The sequence below is a fragment of the Trachemys scripta genome, chromosome 13 (assembly GCF_013100865.1).
Source record: "Trachemys scripta elegans isolate TJP31775 chromosome 13, CAS_Tse_1.0, whole genome shotgun sequence".
NCBI lineage: Eukaryota > Metazoa > Chordata > Testudines > Emydidae > Trachemys > Trachemys scripta.
Window position 1 is genome coordinate 36252779 of NC_048310.1, and position 21153 is coordinate 36273931.

General features: G+C 45.0%; 1 protein-coding gene across 3 annotated transcripts in view; it reads left to right on the plus strand.

Moving 5' to 3' along the window:
• The window catches only part of GNAO1 (G protein subunit alpha o1), a 312517-nt gene that overhangs the window by 215377 nt on the left and 75987 nt on the right, over positions 1 to 21153 (plus strand). For all 3 annotated transcript variants that reach the window (XM_034788553.1, XM_034788552.1, XM_034788551.1), the window contains exon 4: positions 459 to 619. In XM_034788553.1, coding sequence (XP_034644444.1) covers positions 459 to 619 — 161 coding nt within the window. The remainder of the gene's footprint in view (positions 1 to 458; positions 620 to 21153) is intronic.

Sequence of the window (21153 nt, forward strand, 5' to 3'; positions counted from 1 at the left end):
CTTATCCTACGATAATCCTCTTTACTGTGGTGGGGTGACACATGACTAAACAGAATTTGGCCCAGCCCATACCTCACTTTACTGGTAATTTACATGCATACGTAACTGCACTGTATCCGGTTTATTTGTGTTGCTGAATAACCCATGTGATGTACATACATTATACATATTGGTCCATTTGCTAATTGGACATACTTCGCTACCATAACTTTGCATAATGTGGATTGTGCAAATATGTACTAGGAGACCATCACTTCCTAATGGCTTCTTTGACACATCCTCATTCCGGCCGCTCTACTGGATGGCTCTGCCATGAATCCTAAAACATGAGTCAGAAACATGTGGGCTCTTAGCTGAGGACTCTCTCTATTATTTAGGAGTCTCAAGGAGAGGACAATTCTCCAGTTCCAGAATACATCTCAGCAACTCATGTGACCTGTTGCTTCTTTCCTCTCTAGGCTGATGCTAAGATGGTCTGTGATGTAGTAAGTCGAATGGAGGACACAGAGCCCTTCTCTCCAGAGCTGCTGTCAGCTATGATGAGACTCTGGGCAGATTCTGGAATCCAGGAGTGCTTCAACCGGTCCCGGGAATATCAACTTAATGACTCTGCCCAATAGTGAGTATCTCATTCCATAGGTTATTATATCAGAAGGAAAGGAAATGTTGCATTTGGGCTCATTAAACTTTGGTCTGAAGTGTCCTTTAAAATGCTCAGGTATGTCTTGGCAATGACTCTGTTGGGGGTGTTGTTTAAAGATTGGGATGAGTGTTGTGTCCAAGCTATTAACGTATCATGCAGAACTCCGATACAGATCTAATTCTGATCTATCCGGAGCTAGTCTCTTGGCCCAGAATAGCTCACCCCAGGGCTTGATCTGGATGTTATAAAGGGAATGTCTCAAAACGGGTTGCTCCATACACTGATCTAGTGGATCCGCTCATGGGGATAGTTGACTTCTGGACAGTCTGATAGATAACAGGACAGTTTGTTTACCTGGTTAATAGGACAAATTGTAGCACAATGTAGTTGATTCAATTTCCACTTCCCAGAGCTCATTATGGTGATAGGCCTCCCAGAAATTCAGAGACAGACAGACAGATTATAGTAAAAATAGGTGAACTCTTTGCTGTTACAGTGGTGTTGGTTTCCTTGTGTTATTAGTATTATTCTTAACAATGCGCTCAAGGTGCACAGTTAGGAATCAGATCCAAGTTTTCACAAAGATCACAAGTGTTCGAGTCTAGGGTCTTGGTTCACCTCATTCTGAAGATAGGAGGCCACCAACAAACTTCTAATCTGGACCTACATCTAGATATGAATTTCCCAGAGTTTGGGTGTGTTCATTGATGCATTTTGGCTTGGACCCAGTTTTAATTGTTATCCATCCAACACTAAATCTGTCGGCTTCTACCTAACGATTGATACTAAAACAACTTCATTTTGCAACTTAATCAATGATGCTGTTTGGGTTGTTTAGCTTCTGTGATAAAGCCTGGGATCAGAATATAGATCAGAACTTTACACCAAAATGTTGGGATTTCAACTGATCTCACTATGTTGTATCACGGCATAACGATGCAGTGTGATCAGGCGCTTACCCATGTCAAGATGGGAACATGCAAATATTGTGATGTCATGACCCAGCATCCTCAGATCAAGATGCAATTATTTTGTACTCCAGAATGAATGTAGGGGACTGGACTAGATGACTGGAGGTCCCTTCCAGGCATGATTCTATAAATAGCAGGTGACCCTAACATTATGCCAATTCCAAATATTTATTGTATGGATATTCATATTTAATCTATTTCACTAACAATAAAACAGCCATTTTTGCCAATACAGACTTTCATGATTCTCTGATTACGGCTGTGCTGGCCAAACCATTGGTGTTTATGTTAGATAGATAGATAGATAGATAGATAGATAGATAGATAGATAGATAGATAGATAGATAGATAGATATCCTCCATGGAAAAGTACCAGTAGGAAAGTATTCCTGTATTTTCAATCTTCTTTTAATGCTGTTTAGCGGCTGGAATTAAGGGGGAGTCGCCCACACCAAATGACCAGCACACTCTGCAGAGTCCATCAGCTAGTGGTCTGTGAACCGACAACAGATTGGGAATCTCTATGCTATATTTTCAGCAAGGATTGTATTACAATCACAGCCAATCAGCATTCATTTCAATGGAAGATGTGTGACTAACTCCTCTGCAGTGCTTTGAAAATCTCCAACACACCAACACGCACAAACACACAGAGTGTGAAAGAGCGAGAAGGAGGAACTAAAGAGTGGAAGGAACAGAAGAATGAAGGACTGATCCTGCAGCCCTTACACACCGGAGTACCTCTTGAAGACGATGGAACTACTCGGCTAAAAGTTGGAGGATCTAGATCTCTAGGTCAGCAAGGCGCGCTCATGCACATCAGCAGGGCCGGTGCAACCTATTAGGCTACCTAGGCGGTCACCAAGGGCGCTACAATTTGGGAGGCGGCGACCACGGCGGTATTTCGGCGGCGGGACCTTCCACTGCCTCTGTGGGGGGCGGCATTTTGGGGTGGGACCTTCCGCCGCCTAGGGCGGCAGAAAAGCTGGCGGCGCTCCTGCACATCAGTCACCGGTGAAGGAAACTAGTAGCTTTAAAGGCCTTCACTCTTTCTCTTCAGTTGTCCCATCTGCAGCTACTCTAGCCAGATAAAATCCACACCTCTCTCATAATACCAGCTGGGGATTTCGTTGTGGCTGGAGAGTTGTTTCTATGAATTCAGCATTACCTTTAGTTTAAACAGCTAACCCAAGGAAGTCTTTTGCATTTGCAGATCTGTTGCCATTTAGGAGTTGCTGATGGTTTAGTCACCATAAGCAGAGATCCTGTCATAGGACAAGGACACTAACATTTCTGGTCCTCCCCTAGGCCCTGGTGCACTGTGCCAGATGGTACCACAAGTGACAGTTCAATTGGTTCTTATTAACCCTCAATGAATCTCTTTTTCAAAGGCATATTTTTCATTTAACCCTTGAACACCTTTTTGGTTTCATTTTTTAATGTAGCGAATAATGGCTTTAAATCACCAGCACATACCGAAATTATTTCCTTTTAATGCAGAGAAGGATTGACTCCAAATCAGATCCGAATCTGAACTTCCCCAAAGTTTGCAGGTGTTTGGATGCAGTGATCCGGGGACAGTCTTTTGGTTTGGGCCCATCTTTGTCTTAAACATGTAGCCTGGTATCTATGTAGCAGAACAGAGTTGACATACAGAAATATGTTTAATATGCCAGAGTAGTCCAAGGCACTTCTGAACCCACTGAATTCTATACTCGAGTGCAGTCATTATATAGCATAGCAGCCTGTATGAGTGGAATTTTCCAAAGCACTCATGTTGGCCTAACTCTGTTCCCATAGCAGTCCAGGGTAGACCTCCCACTCGAACGCCGAGAGTCCCAAGCTATCCGTCCAACTTAGGCATTTCAAAGGCGCTATCCTCTCTACGCTGTTATGTGCGCCGCAATCCCTCAGACGCAGCCCTAGCCATTATCATCTGTTTTATTAACTGAATGGATTAGCCAGGGCACAATGGTTGTCCCCTGCTTTTTTCTACATGTACCAGGAAATCTCTTACCGGCTACATTAGCAACCTCCCTAGAATCTAAGCCACTGGAAAAGTAACTGCCTCATTATGTTATCCACTGGCCAATGCAGAATTGTTCCCTATATCACGGCCTCTAGTGCTTTGTCCAGGATAGTGTTAAATAACATAAGCTAGGAGAGTCCTACTGCTTCCCTTGGGAGACTAATCCACAATCTAATCAATAGCACAGAAGAGAGAGAGAGAGAGAGACACCAGCATGGGTTTTTTTAGCCTAAATTTTCCTATGATTGATTCCATCCCAGTACTCACAGATTGTACACTCTTGTACTGCCCTAAACACGATGTGCATTTGCAGTTCCTCCTCTCCATCAAAGATGGAAGATCTCAGAAGAGATCTGGGTTTCTACATCTAACTTATACATATCCCTGCATAGGGCTTTTCCAAAGCGTTTTGGTTTGGTTTGGTTTAAGTCTATACAATCAGCCTGTCTTTATGGAGGGTCTCACACGCATGCTGAGGAAAGTGGGGGGAAGCTCTGATTGCAAGGAGGAAAATGAGAGAAATAACTGATCCTCTGTAAGGGGCCTCTGGTATCTTAGACAGCATCTTCCATTAAGAGTAAAGCAATAGGCAAAGGAGTGAAAGGGAAGGACATTAAAACACTGCAAATGCTTCTGTCATTTGGTGGTGGCTTTTTCATCTGTCTCCAGGCAAATTTATTTGTGGATTGACTGCTGTATCCCTAATCACCTGCTTTTGGTGAAAAGTCTTGGGCACTCCTCGTGTCTTTTTCTTGTACAGCAGGACACCTTCAATTGGAGTGTATTTGTAGACCCACATTTGTGCTCAAAAATCATACAACAGGTGTTTGGGATTCTTTAATCTCTGACTTCGGATCAGATTTTAAAAGTGAAAGATCTTTCCTCTCATCAGATTCCTAACTAGGCAGGTTCAGTTCAGGGCGCTGCACGGGAAGAACCTGATTTTCAGCACACACGACTGGGTGCCTACTTCTGAATGTCCCTATGGGATGTGCACACACAAACTGAGTCCTGAAGTAGCACATGCTCTTGGCTAGATAGGTAAGAAGATGGGCAATGGCACATACAGAAAAAGGCCAGAATCCATTTCAGGTGGACACAGACATACAGGTTATTCTCCTCCTTATTCCAAAGAAACAGAACGATCATCAGACATGTACAATACAAAGATGTATTGACTTTTTAGCAACATGCCCAGTGGCTATTGACACCTTAACATTCCAGGGTCAAGGACCCTGTTGGCAATGAATTTTGGAAATGTTACACTGAGTTCAGAGTAAAATATTGGCATCCTGCTTATGGCCTCAGCGGCACAATCCTCCAGAGAATATTTTCAGCTCCGCTCTCTTTGAAGGGGAATCTGCTTGAGATATTGGTATAACCTTCATTCCAAACTATTACTGTACCACATACGCCAACCAACCCCTTGTATGGAGAATGCAGAGGTGTTAGAACATGCTGCAAAACGCTGCTAACTTAAATCATTGTATAAGGAACAGAAGGAGTCGAGCGATCTCTTGAATGGCAGCCTAGTGATTACGCTGCTCTAAAAGAACCCCAGAGAGGAACTAGGACATGGCTGCTAACTGCCTGTTTTCCCAAGACAGCTCCCATATTGGTGAGCCTGTTTAACATCCTTCAAGCAAGACTTGCAGAACACTGAAACAGTTCTGTAATATCTTCCTAGTCATAGAATCATAGAATATCAGGGTTGGAAGGGACCTCAGGAGGTCATCTAGTCCAACCCCTTGCTCAAAGCAGGACCAATCCCCAACTGTCAAGCCTGACCTTAAAAACCTCTAAGGAAGGCAATTCCACCACCTCCCTAGATAACCCATTCCAGTGCTTCACCACCCTCCTGGTGAAAAAGTTTTTTCCTAATATCCAACCTAAACCTCCCCCACTGCAACTTGAGACCATTGCTCCTTGTTCTGTCATCTGCTACCACTGAGAACAGTCTAGATCCATCCTCTTTGGAACCCCCTTTCAGGTAGTTGAAAGCAGCTATCAAATCCCCCTTCATTCTTCTCTTCTGCAGACTAGTCAGTGCAATATCACCGCAGACTGATCCTAGAATGATTTACAGAACACCAGTCCCGCCTTGTTAACCTTCCACTGCGGTCATTGGTATGTGCGCAGACAAGATAAAAGTAGGCTGCACTGTCCCATCAAACTCAACCCTGCCCTGGATGGACCAACTCCAGGAGTCAGAGGATAATTTATTCTCAGTGCCTATTCCACAAGGGGGCCGGCTGTGATGATGGCTTTCGTGGTGTTGAGGAACCAGCCTGAGATCCCTCAAGCCCCAGAGCCACGCAGTTTCATACTAACCCCGAAAGGAAAGCATTGAGAGGAGCATATGTGAAAATTTGTCCAGTGATTACGCTGTGGGAGGCTTCCTTCCAAATTCCTCCCCCACCTCACTGCTTAACACCGCTCTCCTCCCCAGTCCCCTTAGAGACCATGAAGCTTTAACTAGATTGCAACATGTGCACATTTCCCCCTCACCCGGCTATCCTCTAAGATAGCTAATTTGCAGCGCATTGGAAAATGGAGCCTGATCTCTCCATTATTGCTCCCAAAGGCCTGGCCCTGCTGCACACAGCCCTGTCAGATGCAGCAGAATTTCTCGTTGCCAGCTCTATTTGTCTTGGTTGCTTGGGTTCCCTCCCCCACACGTCCCTTTCTTCCATCACACTGGGTTACAGAGCCTTGGATTAAGCAAAAGGAAGAGGGGACAGCACATGTCTCAAGGGTCACCACACATGAACCTTAGCAGAGCTCATCACCCTCCAGCGTTCCATCCCCTTCCCTTCCCGTGCTGCAGCTGGAGCCGGCCATTATTAAACACAAGGTCACAGAGCTGCTCTGACAAAGAAGGCTGGTGCTCATGGCGTAATATACTCTGTCCCCGAAGCAAAGCCACTGACAGACAAGGGGCTAGAAAAAAGGACTAATAGGGCTGAAATTAAGAGAAGGACAATTTAGAGTTGACTATCAAAAAGAATTTCCTAACAGAGAAGTCTGTTAGATTGAGCAACAGTCACCCAGTGGAAAGGGTGGATGCCCAGTGCCGATTTGTGGATAAAGCACTGGAGAATGCAGTGGACAATCCCACGCTGGTAGGTACTCCATAGGTCTTTGTCATCACTAACTCTGATTCTAAGGATCCAATGATTATTCCTCAGAAAACTCTCTCTCCTCCTCTCCCTCCCCCTTCAACACTGATTGTTGGATCCTCCTTTTTCCTTAGCCCATCCTCTGTGGTGGGTGGACTAGGAGGGAGGGTAATGAATCCTGCTGCAGACATGAAAGTAATGGAGTGTTGCTAGGGACACTAGGGCAGAGGCTGAACATGGCTAGAAGATGGATATTCATTTCCATTTAGCACATCAGGTCTAATTTACTGCTTGTGTAAGTACCATTCTTGTGCTTTATTACCCCTGTACAAGTGCCACGTGCTTTGGGACTGTGTAGCACTGTGAAATTAGTTTTACCAGCAAAGTAAAGATTCAGCTTGGATGACTAGCTGGGCACTATAGCTTTACACATAAATTCTAAGACAATGCACATTTTAATGCACTCCGATTACTAGAAGGTCCTCTCAGATTCAAGAAAGAAATATTATAGGTCATGTTTTTCCATTATTATTCCCATCAAATGGGCAGATTCCATTTTTTCATCACATTTGTCCATTAAAATGTGCTTGACATGCTCCCTCCTCTGTCTATCCCATCGCTCAACCTCACTTAGGTTTAATTGGAAGGAATATCAGCGTAAGTGAACAATCCAATTAATTGGTGTGAGTCTGTTGAGCTATTTATTGAACAATCCACCTTTACACCTTAGGCCACAAGTACCAATAAAACCAAAAGGGATAATTTGCTGCATTACTCAAGTCGGAGCTGTAGATACCGTTTAGCTGGATTTATGGCTTGACTTATCTTTGCTTGCAAGTAAATATTCCTGCCTTCGGTGCTCAGGTTTGAATGTTAAGCTCCCTACGTGATGAGCAAAACCAAGCCGCCCTATAAAACTCATATCGCCAAATGCAGTTGATTGGACCAGTATTGCTCACTGCCGTTTACTTCAGTCAGAGGTGAACAGACTGCAGAAGGGGAAAGCTCAATCAAGTCCAGAGAAGGCCGATGTGAATAACATTGTTTGTGCCTCGTGAGGTGACTATGGCTCCAATTCAGAGGTGCTCAGACTCCGGAACTGTCTCTTACCATGAGCTTGTGCAGTGTCTAGCAGAACGGGGTTGTGATCTTGGCTGAGGCATCTAGGTACTCTCATAATACAAGTCAATAATATTAAGTACTGTAAGCTGGGAGACTAACTCAGCAGGAGGGGAAGTTACCATGGCAGTCAGCAAGGTCTTTTCCTTGAGAGACATCGCTTATAATATGAGACTAGAATAAGTTAATTTAAACAGAAATGGAAATGGGAAGGTTTCTGAGCTTAGGGTTGAATCCAGTCCTAAGGGCCTACATGTGGCGCCCAGCTTCCCAACAGTATCCTCCCATCTCTGTCTCCCAAACAGCCCTTGCCTTGAACACTGGTTCAAGGAATAGTGAAAGTTGAATTCAGGTTCACCCTACTTCACAAGGGAGCATGGAAGGGCCTGGCACCATGTCACAGCTATGTACCTGGAAAGAGCTGTGTAAGGTCCTTCTTGTTAGCTTCAGAGACCGACGCTGTGATGCAGATACTTTCCCACCCTGGCTTCCCTGGATATATGAACATTTATGGATTAATCCTTTTCCTGGCACTTGGCAACACTGAAAGAGCAGCATGCAAGAGGCAAGAACACATTGTAATAAACCTTTCTTGCCATTTAGACAACTCAGCTGAGTTATACCATTGACCTAGCATTGCTTTGGATACCTCCAGCACATGGGCAAGAATTTTCTGTAAAACAGGATAACTGCCCAAGTAATCAGATACTGTGACACACCTGCAAGATTTACAACAGAGAAATCGCACTAGTTTATCAGAGCTCAGAACATATCCATGATGTCTAGTGTCCAAATGGTATCCGAGTCTCTGCAAACAACTGCCGTTGTCCAAGGTTCATCTGTCTTCTCAACTCCCTCCCTTGAAGCTACTGAAAAATCAGATTTAGCCATATGAATGACAAGACAGACAAGACAGAAAAGCCAGGGTACAGCGAAAGGGCCCATTTTCACGAGAATGAATCTAGGAGTAGAGAGGGCTTGGAAGAGGGAGGAAAGAGAATATCCCTCATTACCCTTTGCTTCCTTGGGTCTCCACTTTTCCCACTTTATACATGACTTTAGTGCTTTGTGACAGGCACAGGATTCACAGCCCTGGAGGCAGAGGTTCTCTATGTATGCACAGAGCAGATACAATAAGGACAGCAGCAGAGCAAGTGTTTTCTACACCAATCCAACAAAATGCTTCAGCCCTGAGCCGGAGGAACCAGACTCCAGGGCCCTTTAGTTCAGACTCCGCTCACCTCTCTGCTTGGACTTCCAATAAGTTTGCCAATGAGCACCTAATGTAACGGTGGATTTTGTGACAGAGACTCTTGTTCAGTACTAGACTGAGGCCCACCAACTAATTTCACATAAGCCACTCTCTTTCCAGATGAAGGCACTGTCTGCCTTTCCCTTTGAAATTCCATCTTCCGTGTTGTCAGCACTGTATGTGTGTGCTGAATGTAGCGCGGCATTGTCCTTGAGTTCAGGGGCATCATGGACAGTCTGGTCCAGTCTTCCTGAGCTGGTAGACTAGTGGCTTTGGCACAATGTCTCAAAGCCGGAAGGGGTTAAAACAAGGGAAGAGTGGAGAGATGTAGCTAACTCTGCCCATCTTTCCCCCATCCCACCCCCAAACAAAACTCCAAACAAGCTGGTGACCAGCACTAAGAAATGTCATTTTCTCTGTTGTTGGCGTTACCAGACAAGAAGCTGAATCACAGTAGGAAGGGTTAGAAGCCTGCAGTGCACTTAGTCTATGCCAGACGCTGACCGGGCGGGAAATCAATACGCATCAGATGTACCCGTTTCTTATAATGATCCCATCTGTGCTAATAAACTGCAGTTTAGGTTGTGTCAGCAATTCTCATCTAAACTGTCTTCAGACGCTTCCAACTCAGCTCTGAAACATTCATGCTGAGAAGGATCTTGGAACACGAGGTCTCCAGGCTGCTGAGTCAGCCAGAATTCCTCCTGGGGACTCACAACGGAGACAGGGCAGAGCAGGATCTCCATCATGCTTGGAGGGGATTTACTACATTCCCTAATACAAGCCCAGCTGGCTCTGTTGGCTGTTGCAGAACAGAGGCTGGGGGCATGACCCTGCTTTCAGCCTACCCCTTTCGGCTCCCTTTTAGGCCTTGGCAGTCACAGGGGAGGGCATGTACTCTGCAGTCAGCTCCTGGCAAGCTCTTTCATGAGGTGGGTAGTCTGTCGGGAGAGGAGAAGTCATTTGCAAACTTATTTCCTTGAGTGGGCTCTTCCATCCATCCTTTCAGAAGCACAGGCACAAATCGTTTTCACAAAGGATGACCCAATCAGATGGACTCCTGCTGGCCTCATTAATAAAGGAGTTCATTAGAGCAGCTGCCTAAAGAGAGTAAATGGCAAAGCAATGTGGTAGGACCTGCTCCTTTAAGCTGGCAGATGGCTCCTGAATTTTTAGGGCAGGTGTATTCTACATGCAAAAGCCATCTAGTGTCTTGACTGCAAAACAAGGTGTGTTCTTAACTCGGGTTAGATAACTCTGGTTAAACCACAGGGAAATCCCAGCAACCCAGCTTTTAACTCGGGTTAGCAGCTCAAGTTCAACCCCAGGCTCCTGTTATACACCTTAACTTTAGCTGCTAACCAGAGCTACCATTAGCTAAACACGAGTTAAGGACCCATCTTTTATGTGCAGTGCAGAGAGATTTCTATGTGAGACGTGGCTAAGCTGACATCACCCTAGATTAATCGCTAGCTTCCCTGAAGAGAGGACGCTCTACCTGTGTGGGTTAAAGGAGAGGTATTGATAGGAGCTAAAGTTATCACTGGCTAGAACAGAATTCCATCACTTGGGGCTCTGCATTCTGTAGCGGGGGATACCAAATTCACCAGCCAGCACAACAGAAAGGTAAATACCAAGCCTGTAGTGTTGTCTTATCTGTATCCCCTGCAGACCAGTGGGGACACTGTGTTACCTTTTCTCCCAGAAACAAATAGGTTTTCAAAGGTCTTTTTGAATAGTTCCAGTAGATAGCCCAGTCTGGATAATTAATTCCCCATGAATAAAGTGTTTGTGGTAACATCCACCTCTCTGGCATTTCATACAGCCTTCCAGTACAATAGCTAAACTTCTTTGCCCTTGTGGATTGAAGTTACAGTGCCTCGCTTAAATGGACTGACTTGATCACAGTCTATAAATACCTACATGGGGAAGAAATATTTGTTAATGGGCTCTTGAATTTGGTAGACAAAGGTGTAAAAAGACCTAATGGCTGGAAGTTAAAGCTAGACGAATTCAGCCTGGCAATAAGATGTAAAGTTTTAACAGTGAGGGTAATTAACCATTGGAACAATTTACCAAGGGCCATAGTAGATTCACCATCACTGGCAATTTTTAAACCAAGATTGGATTTTTTTAACAAAATATGCAGTAGTTCTAAAGGAATTATTCTGAGGAAGTTCTCTGGCCTGTGTGATACAGGAGATCAGACTAGATCATCACAATGGTCCTTTCTGGCCTTGGACTCTATGAATATATGACTTTGGTTTCAATAACCATGATCCAAGACAGGATACAGGGCTTCTGATGGACTTAAACTGGTTTTCCAACCCACAGTGAGGGAACCGTACATTACCACATCATGTGTGTTGTCCTTAAATGCCTTGTTTAGTAGCAAAAGAAATTTGACAAATGATGGGGAGAGAGAGGGTATTCAAATTCTGTACACGTTTGTGAAAAAACAAACCACATTCCAGCATTTTAAATACCAGAAAAATGTACTACAGCACTCTTTTCATTCTGTCCTAAATTATTGTTGTTGGGGGTTAGTGAACTTATGCTATGTGCCCACCTAGAAGTGGCTGCATTTCTGAAGGCCTGATTCTGCCACCTTTACTCATGTTTAGTAGTACTTTGCTGTCCCTTAACTCAGTAGACGACTTATATAGTAACTACTCAGCATAAATACAATGGCAGAATCAAGCCTAAATTAACCTTTTTCCCCCATGGGGATTATCTTGTTTTTTTTTTTTTTTTTTAAATCTAAGATGACCAGAAAGTTTAAATTATGTAGACTTAGGAAAATGCAGGTATTAGACACAAAGTTGTCTGTGATACCAGGCTGCTGGGATTTTAAGTATAACACTTCATATTTCAGAAACTCTTCTGCATCTTTTTGCTTTTCCTTCCTTCCTATCCTGGGATGCACTTCACATTTTGGGAAAGAGTTGCTGGTCAGAGAGAGGGAGTAGCCCTGGGTCAAGAAATCCCAGATCGAGGAACTAGGTTTATGTTTTATCCTGCAGGAACACGTGGAGTCCCATTGCTAACTGCTATGTAATCTGCTCACATCTATGGCTGACAGATTACAACAAAGTGAGAATGTTCTGTTGAAAGGGCTGTAGGTGACAGATTTGGTGCAGGGATATTTTAGTTGTTTGGCTGTGTATTTTTATTCTGAAATACACTTAAAGCAGCTGGAACTGGCAATCTGCCACCAAGGTGGTTTTTTTTTTTTTTTTTTTTGCTTGTTTTTTTGGTGGGGCGATAGGTGTTTTTTTTTTTTATTATTATTATTGCCACTTACGTGTATGTTCACAGACCCCGTTTTCCATCAGCTCTGCCTTTCGGCACTAGCCACTCACATTACAACAGTGTGCTCGTTAGTTCAGTCTTGTACCCTTCTCCCCAAATGGCTTCCACCGGACGTTTTCCGCACTGGGGGGCCATTTAGATGTCCTAATTTTGGCAGCTGTGCGACTCCAGAAATAGTAATCTCTGTGATGTCTCTCAACACCTCACCCTCAGTTGCTGCAAAGCAGCGTAGCTTCATTGAAGTCAATGGGCCTCCTTTCTTCAGACTCTGAAATCAGTGGAGCAGTGTTGACTTACACTCAGTGAAGATCTGGCCCCAAGAATTCAGAACCTTTAAGGGAGATGCACTGACTGATGCCACAGGTCGTTGGTCCATCATGTTCTTGGGAGAAATTCTATTCTCGGCTCCACCAATTCATTCTCAGGTCTGTGCCCGTTTCTGCTGTCAAACTCTTGTGGAGGCCGCTGATGGCAACAGAAAGCTCACAGCAAAACAATCACCCTGTCTCCTCTGCGGGGAGACCCGTTGGGGTCCAAGAAGCTGGGCAGCACTGGCTGCAGTGACCAGGCAGGCAATACATTGATTTCTGGTGACAAGGCTCTCGTGGAGTCCCAATTGCAATTTAAAGCTGCCTTCCCTTAGCGTACTAGAACTATAAGGGAAAACACGCTGTGGCAACCAGGTGACTATCCCCCTGAGATGTCGGGGGAGTAGCTGGCACAAGGAGGTGTGATTTATACTTCTTTGTGCCAGCTTGGGTGAATTTAGCCCATGGAATACTCTGCAGTAATGATCCCAACCGCACTCCTCGTACAGTCCAGATACAGCAAGGTTTGGGGCCATTACTAGAGGCTACTGGGGTCGTTTTTTTAGAAAAAACGAAGAGGCCAGTGTCACACAGAGTAGTAACACACAGCCAACATGTAATGTGTCATCAGTGTCATACATGTCACGTGTCATCATGCAGAAGGGCAGAAGAAAAAGGTTCATTGTTAAGCCACATGGCCGAGTGCTGATTTATACAGTGGCACAGATCCAGACCACTCTATGCAAAGGGAGTTTCTTGGAGACACACGCCGAGGTTTCCTAGGATTCGTTAAGTGTTTGCTGTTCAGTCAGAATGGTTAAACGCCTGAGAATAGGAGGGTCATGAATCCTCTCTAGCCAGAATTTAAATTGAGCAATCCAACTTCCTCGTGTGTCTGCAGCTGCCATATGATCGTCAGGTCTCTTGCCTAGCTTTCAGTCAGCAAGTGTTACAGATCTGGATTTTCATAGGAATAGCCCGGATTTTGAGGGGGCTGCTCTCCCGTGCCACACAAACAAGCAGCCAGGAAATTAAGGCCCTGATTTTTTAAAGACCCTGACCTCAGCCTCTGATTTTGCACCTCAAAATAATCGTGGGTCTTTATAATGATCCTATTTTATAACACAGTCCCGATTGGTTACCTGACTTGCATGTGCGTCTAGGCTCAGTGCTATTAAATGCCCACTGAATTATTTTTAGGTGCAGATTCCGAGCGCTCCGTTTTCTGAGAGCTCTTGAAAGCCTCCCCGAGCCAATGCAACTCTGTGATTTGTTCACATTTGCATGGTGATATGAAGACAACATGACCACATGATGAGTGGAGAGGGCAATATGGTAAAAGTGGCAACTCCACCACTGGCTGCTGGCCTGTGTCTATTCCTCATTAAAGCACCGCACTCAGCCTGAGACTGATGTTCTGAGTAGTGCAAGGCAAAGGGTTTTGTGAAAAAAAAAAAAAAAAAAAAAGCAAATTTGGGTCAACCACAATTCAACAATCCCCCTCCCCCCCATACCCTGGTGCTTCAGACCTGCACCCAAACCAAATACTCAGTCATTCGCACAGTAATCGTTCTGAGCCCCATTCATCCTGATTTTTAAGGAGGATCAGGAAAACAGCGGTGCAGATTCCTAAACCAAGGGCCGTGCTACACTCCTGCAGGATGTGCTTACCTCCCTCCCTGAGCTACTTCAGAGCGATTGCCTTGGGCTCAGACAGAATCTGGCAGCGTCTGTCATGTGCAGACACATTAAAGCATGTTATTCAGTGGAAACTCGCTAATGGGCACAAGGCTGTCGTGGAGCAAATGAATGTCATTGTCAGACAGTTGGTTGCTAGGGGACTTTATTCTTAGAGGCAGAGTAGGATGGGGCTATTATCCTTGCATCAGTAAGGGGCTGAACTGGGGAGCAGAACACAGGAAGAGAGGAGAAAGGGGCAGAACTGTGAGGGTGCAGCATGGAGCGGAACTAGAGAAGCCTGAAAGGGGAGCTTCTGTAATGCTGGAGTAGAGGCCTCAGCTAGAGAGCAGGCCGCGGGGGAGGTCTAGAAAGCAGGGGTCCCTGGGAAGGGTCCGAGGTGGGGAGCTGAGCGCAGTGAAGAGACGGAAAAGCAGAATTCAAACATTGCTGCAGCACCCGTGCAAGCTGAGAACCAGCTGGTAGGAGACTAGAAAGCAAGGGGAATTCTTGCCCAGCTGCAGCCAGAGCATGGGAGGAGAGGCTAAAGAAGGGTGACTCTCCTAATGCAGGTCAAACCTAGAAAGCAGAGCAAAGCAGATTAAAGCACAGTACCTGTAGTGAAGTCAGGGACAGCACTGTAGAACAGGCCTGATCAACCCCCCGAACCCGTGATGTATTCATCTCTCTACTCTCCCCGTCTGTCTCCCCATTGCATTTCATCACTATCAGCCTTTTTCTCCCTCTTACTTTCTTGCTCCAGCGAAAGTGTCATATTATCCTCGCTTTAATTCATTCAAGAGGAGCAGCTGGTGCACAGAACTTGCTCACCTGGCCCAAAAGTCCTTCTCTGAGTGTGTGGGGGCCTTTCCTTGAGGATAAGGAATCAAGATACCGCAACACAGAGAGAAGCAGGCGTAGGTCACCCATGCTGGGATAGGCACCCACTGGTGGTTGTGGAACTCAGCTCCCGAGGTCCCACATACATGTTATCATGGAATCATAGAACCACAGGGTTAGAAGGGGCTGCAAGGGCCATCTAGTCTAACCTCCTGCCAAGATGCAGGATTTATTGTGTCTACCCCAACCAACCACAGATGGCTATTGTGACGTGACGCTCCATATTCTTTATCAAAATATGGTTATGATCTAAATATGGCATAACTAAGATATTTTATGCAAGATGGCTCATGTAAGATATCATTGGAAAGGTTTTGATTTGCTGAATGTGACTATCCAATTTGTATGCATGGATCATTTCTGTATCTGGAGGCAGGAATATTAACTATGTAACAATTACAACTGTGTATATACTTGGGGAAACGCCCACCAGACAGTAAGCAATCAGGCTTGATGGGTCATTAGAAAAAGACAATGAGTCTTTAAAGATGTAGATCTCCCATCTTCCTGGAGTTCCTTCCTGTGGACATTGCAAATAAACCTGGTTTCGTGGTTGCTTCAACACTGCAAGCTCAGGTGATATCATCACCTGGTGCAAAATAGCACCTGGACACTGCCTGTACTTTTCCACTGGAAACAAAGGCTTCCCACCTTATGTAAATTCTATTTAAGGCTGGAAAGCAAGGCCATCAGGACTCTCCCTTCACTGCCTTCCCACCCAAGAAGGAAGATTGCTAAAAGTACCTGAAGAGACAAAGGAACTAAGCTGAGGGAAAGGAAGGGGCTGAGTCCAGATAGACAGAGGAGTCTAGTCTGTAAAGAGAAATAACTGGAACGCTAAGCTACAGAAACTCTGCATCCTGCCTAAGTCAACACTTAGGGTGAGAAATTACATTTTGTAACCTTTTCTTTCGTGAATCAAGCTTAGTTTGCATGTTTTGTTTTATTTGCTCAGTCATCTGCTTTGCTCTGTTTGCTATCCCTTAGAATCACTTAAAATTTACCTTTTGTAGTTAATAAACTTATTTCTTGTTTATTCCAAAACCCAGTTTGTGCCCATTCAGATCTGGGGGGAGCAAAAGGCTGTGCATCTCTCTCTCCACATGGAGGGAGCGGGCGCTTTTTATGAGCTTGTGCTGTGCAGATTTCTCTATACAGCGCAAGACAATATTATTTTGGGTTTACAGCCCCAAAGGGGGTGTGCACGTGAATGCTGGGCAATCCCCGAACTGATTCCTCCCACACAGAGCTGATCTCAGTGTCTCTGGGTCCATCTGTAGCTGGGTGTGGCCCTACCTGTGTGTGTGCTGGAGAAGGCTTGAGAGTCTGGCACAGCAAGAGCAGGGTGAGGAAACCCAGGCTGGTGGAACGGGCGGGCTCAGTGGGACACTAGCACATCAAGTGACATCCCGGACTGGGGGGGTCCAACCAATCGTAGCTATCCAAAAAACCTCCAGTGAACGAGATTCCATGATTTCCGTAGGCAGTTTGTTCCATTGTCCTCCTGTTCTTACACTTACAAAGTTTTTCCTGAGATTTAATCTAAATCTGCTATGCCGTAGTTTGAACCCATTGCCTCTTGTCCTGCCTTAAGTGGCAAGAGAGAATAATTTTTCTCCATCTTTTTTATGGCAGCCTTTCAAGTATTTAAAGATCGCTATCATGTCCCCCCTTATTCTCCACTTTTCCAAACTAAACATACCCAGTTCCTTCAGCCTTTGCTCACATGGCTTGCATTCCATCCCTTTGATTATCTTTGTGGCTCACGTCCGGATTCTTTCCAGTTTCTCCGCATCCTTTCAATACAGTGGTGACCCAAACTGGACACAGTACTCCAGCTGAGGCCTAACCAGCGCCGAGTAGAGCGGTACTATCACCTCCCATGATTTGCATGCTCTATACCTTTGTTAATGCCACCCCAAATTGCATTCACTTTTTTTGCAACAGTATCGCATTGGAGTGGGGCGGGGCATGACCAAGTGTTCAAAGATCATGGTCAGGTCCAAACAACCATAAGATTTGTCTTAAAAATCAGGGGGGGTTTTAAGAATAAATTATGGGGGGGAGCAGTTATTTGCATCTTCAGTGTCTGCTCGGGACATGTTTTCAAGCTGTTCTCTGCAACCAGGAGAGCTAGAAACTTGCCTTTCATTTTTGTGAAAGCTGAGATTCTCACATGCTTCCAGGGGCTGGGGCTTTAGGAAAAAACAGCAAATATGGTGAGACTCACAGTATGATGATGAGAGCTGGCACTGGGCTAGGATAAAACAGATCTGGACTCTGCACGTGGATTTGCACAGATTCCCTGAGTGGCCTTGGACAAGCTATGTAGTCTGTGTCTCAGATTCCCCTCTGTACATTGGGGGCTATTAATACTTCCCGACCTCCTCTTGTGAGGCTAAATACATTAATATCTATGGGGTGCACTGAAGGCTGCAATAGAAAAGGCAAACAAAAGTGACCTTTGGCCCCGTGTAGGTAGGCAGAGTAAGGTCTGTGGGAGCTACTCTAGCAGCGTCACTGCTAATATGCATTTCAGGAGAGAATCCCAAGCCCCAGTGCTCAGCCAAGACATTCATGCCAAGGTCGGGGTTTGCCTCTGGGAGCCCAGGGCCCAGCAATAATCATTTCACACATTCATTGATTTAATAGCTCTGATGATCCCTAACTAAACCCCACTTTTCCTTCTTATTTATCAAGGTCTAGACTTGATCCGATTATTCAACCTATTCGGATTGCTGCCTTACCATCCTTGTTTGGAAAAGAGAGCAAGCCTGGGCTTTTCCCACGCCTTAATACACAGCACGTTATTTGTCCCAGCAGGACCTTCCCTCCTCACCCTGCCATACAACGTTGCTGCGGATTGCAAATCCTTTGCCTCACTTTAGGAAGCAGAGAGGTTTGAGTCAGATTAAAAGGACAAATTCCGTACTGTAGCCTTGAGAGAGCCAGAATTGACACGCTAGAGCTGCCTGGCTGCTTCACGACTACATTATGCTTCTCAGTGCAACTGCCGCTTGTTTGCCTCAAGTTTGTTCTCAGATGCAGAGCACTTTCTCACGAGTATTTTGTGCCCCAGAACAACACGTGCATGATTTCTTTGGTGCATCCTCACCAGCTTCCTTGCAACTCACATGGTATCTGTGACGTATGGCAAGGGTCCCGTCAGCAGCACAGGAGAGGTGTGATTTCAGACATATGGGGAATTCTATGTTCCACTGGTAGAGTACATGCAGCTGCATAGGGTTGTGGGCATTTGCTGGGCCCAGCTGGTGCCAGACATCCAGAATCCATGGTGGGATGCATTTGGGCATGCCTGGTATTGTACATTCAGTGGGACAGAAGGGCTGCATTTGTAGGGCACACCTTACACTGCACGTTTAATGGCATACCAATCACTCTGTGTCTGGTGGCATAAGGGATGTATATCTGGGGGTACATCTACACTACAGGGGGGGTCGATTTAAGATACGCAAATTCAGCTACGTGAATAGCGTAGCTGAATTCGACGTATCGCAGCCGACTTACCCCGCTGTGAGGACGGCGGCAAAATCGACTTCTGCGGCTTTCTGTCGGCGGCGCTTACTCCCACCTCCGCTGGTGGAGTAAGAGCGCCGATTCGGGGATCGATTGTCGCGTCCCAATGGGACGTGATAAATCGATCCCCGAGAGGTCGATTTCTACCCGCCGATTCAGGCGGGTAGTGTAGACCTAGCCTGGGAATCCTGGCACGATTGTGTGTTTGGGCTCAGCTTGTGCAATGCATATGGTGGCACATGTGCACATAACAAGTCAGAACAAGTGTATGGAACTCTTACTTTCCTTCAGGTTTTGTTAGCAAACCTTCAGAGGATTTTACACCCAACCACTTTGTGTCCTGGTGTTTCCAAATATCAGGACTCACATCCTCAGGGGGCGTAAATCAGCGTAGTTCCACTGAAGTCAATGGAACTGCAGTCGGTGATGTACAACAGCTGAGGAGCTGTCCCTTGATTTCTATTGGGGGTTGGGTGCATGAAGGATCCTCCCACTCTCACCCCATCTATTGGAAAGATGACAAGAATTCAAGGAGTAGTGGGGACAGGTGGGCTGAAGACAGGATCCCATTAGGTGAGAGTTCTCTTGTGCCCTATTCTTTGGTTGCTACTCTGCAAGGGCAAAACACATCAAGGCTGTGCTAGCATTCTATCAGCGCCATCACAGACCGCAGCTGAAATTACAGGTCTATGGTGGAATAACTGAATTTCTCACAAAACAAAAAAAATCGAGTTAAGACTATAAGAATCACACTGGGATTGTCTAAAAACCCACAAACTTTCAGCCACAATACCTTCTCCAAATAAGCTCCCTGGATTCTCAACATTACTTTAAACCGAAGATCCAAGCCCACACCGTTTGTTTTGCCAGCAACAGTCAGAATGTGTTGGGATGAATGGTTCACAGAGAACAGATTGGTCCTGCAGCCCCTTCTCCACCCCCAGTTAAGGCTGGAATTTTAGGCTGAACTGTCTTTGTTCTCTTGGTTGAGCAAAAATATAAATGAATAAATACATGGAAAAGAAACAAGGCACAAACCGCTCCATGGGTTGAAGCCAATGAAATGTCAGCTTTTCATTGTTCAGTCTGAATTTCCCTCTTGCTAATGATTTAAGTCACTTGTAGCATTTCTTTAACCCCTTCACTGCTGGCTTCTTTTGTCGCTCCTGTGCAATGTGGTGGTTTCGCTTGGCAGGGCCGGAAATATACATGCTCCAAAATCACGTCTGGTAGATAAGGCAGCTCCATGTGATCTGTGTCACTTTGGGGTTCTAATAGCTCTTTTTAAAGTGTAGGTCAGCACTCTCCCTCTGTAAGCTTGCTCTCTGGACCCAAGCATTGTGCAAGTTAAGATGATTTAGAGCAACATTTCCCGAATTTTGAAACCTGACTTCCCTCTTCTGGAAATTGAAATCAATTGCAAGCCCATCCTCCCACTTCAACCCCATCGCATGTTGTAAAAGACCTAGTCATCTTATCATGGAATCCAGATAAAAAACATTGTTCAACCAAAGTTAAGGTTGACAGTAGAGCTGAGCAAATAATTGTTTTTTCAGTGTGATGCCCAATCACGTTTTGACATTTCTGAGGGAAAAATCTGGATTTTTTTGTTTGTTTTCCTTCTTTGTTTGTATTTTGTTTTGGTTGAAAGTATTTGCCAAATTCAACCCGAATTCGTGAATAGCTTCAGTGCCCCCCAAAGTGTGTTTTCAGCTAATTGTTCACCAAAAATATTTCCCTTCGCTCTAGCTGAGCGCACATATCGACAACTTCAAGAGAAAAATCCTCAAAGGATCATTGTCGTTTGTAAAAACCAACTATCTAAGAAGACAGAAAATAAGCTAAAGTTAAACTTATAAAAAAAACAATATTTTAAAGTATACAAATTCACAGTTAAGGTACCCAAACTACCTTCAGGCTGCTCACGTCATGACACCCTAAAGAAATCAGAAGCTCATATTATCTTGTCCATCCATAACAAAGAGTTTCATCTCATCGTACAAATTCTAGAATGCCTTACTCCTCATCATACAGGGGTTCTGCCAGCTTCGGTCTTGACAGTCATAGATAGCCAACAGGAAAAAACATCTGAAGCCTCATGCACTCTCGGCTTCTGCTGATGTTTTCAGAGAGAGACGCAAGCAAGTTGAGCTACTAACTGGCCATTTTCAAGCACAAACGCAGACTTGTGCACAGAGTTACAGTAATTGCATACATAAATTGTGTGCACACATTTATGTGCATTTCCAGGCTCCTGATGTCTTGAAAAGAGGCCTATAAAGTAAA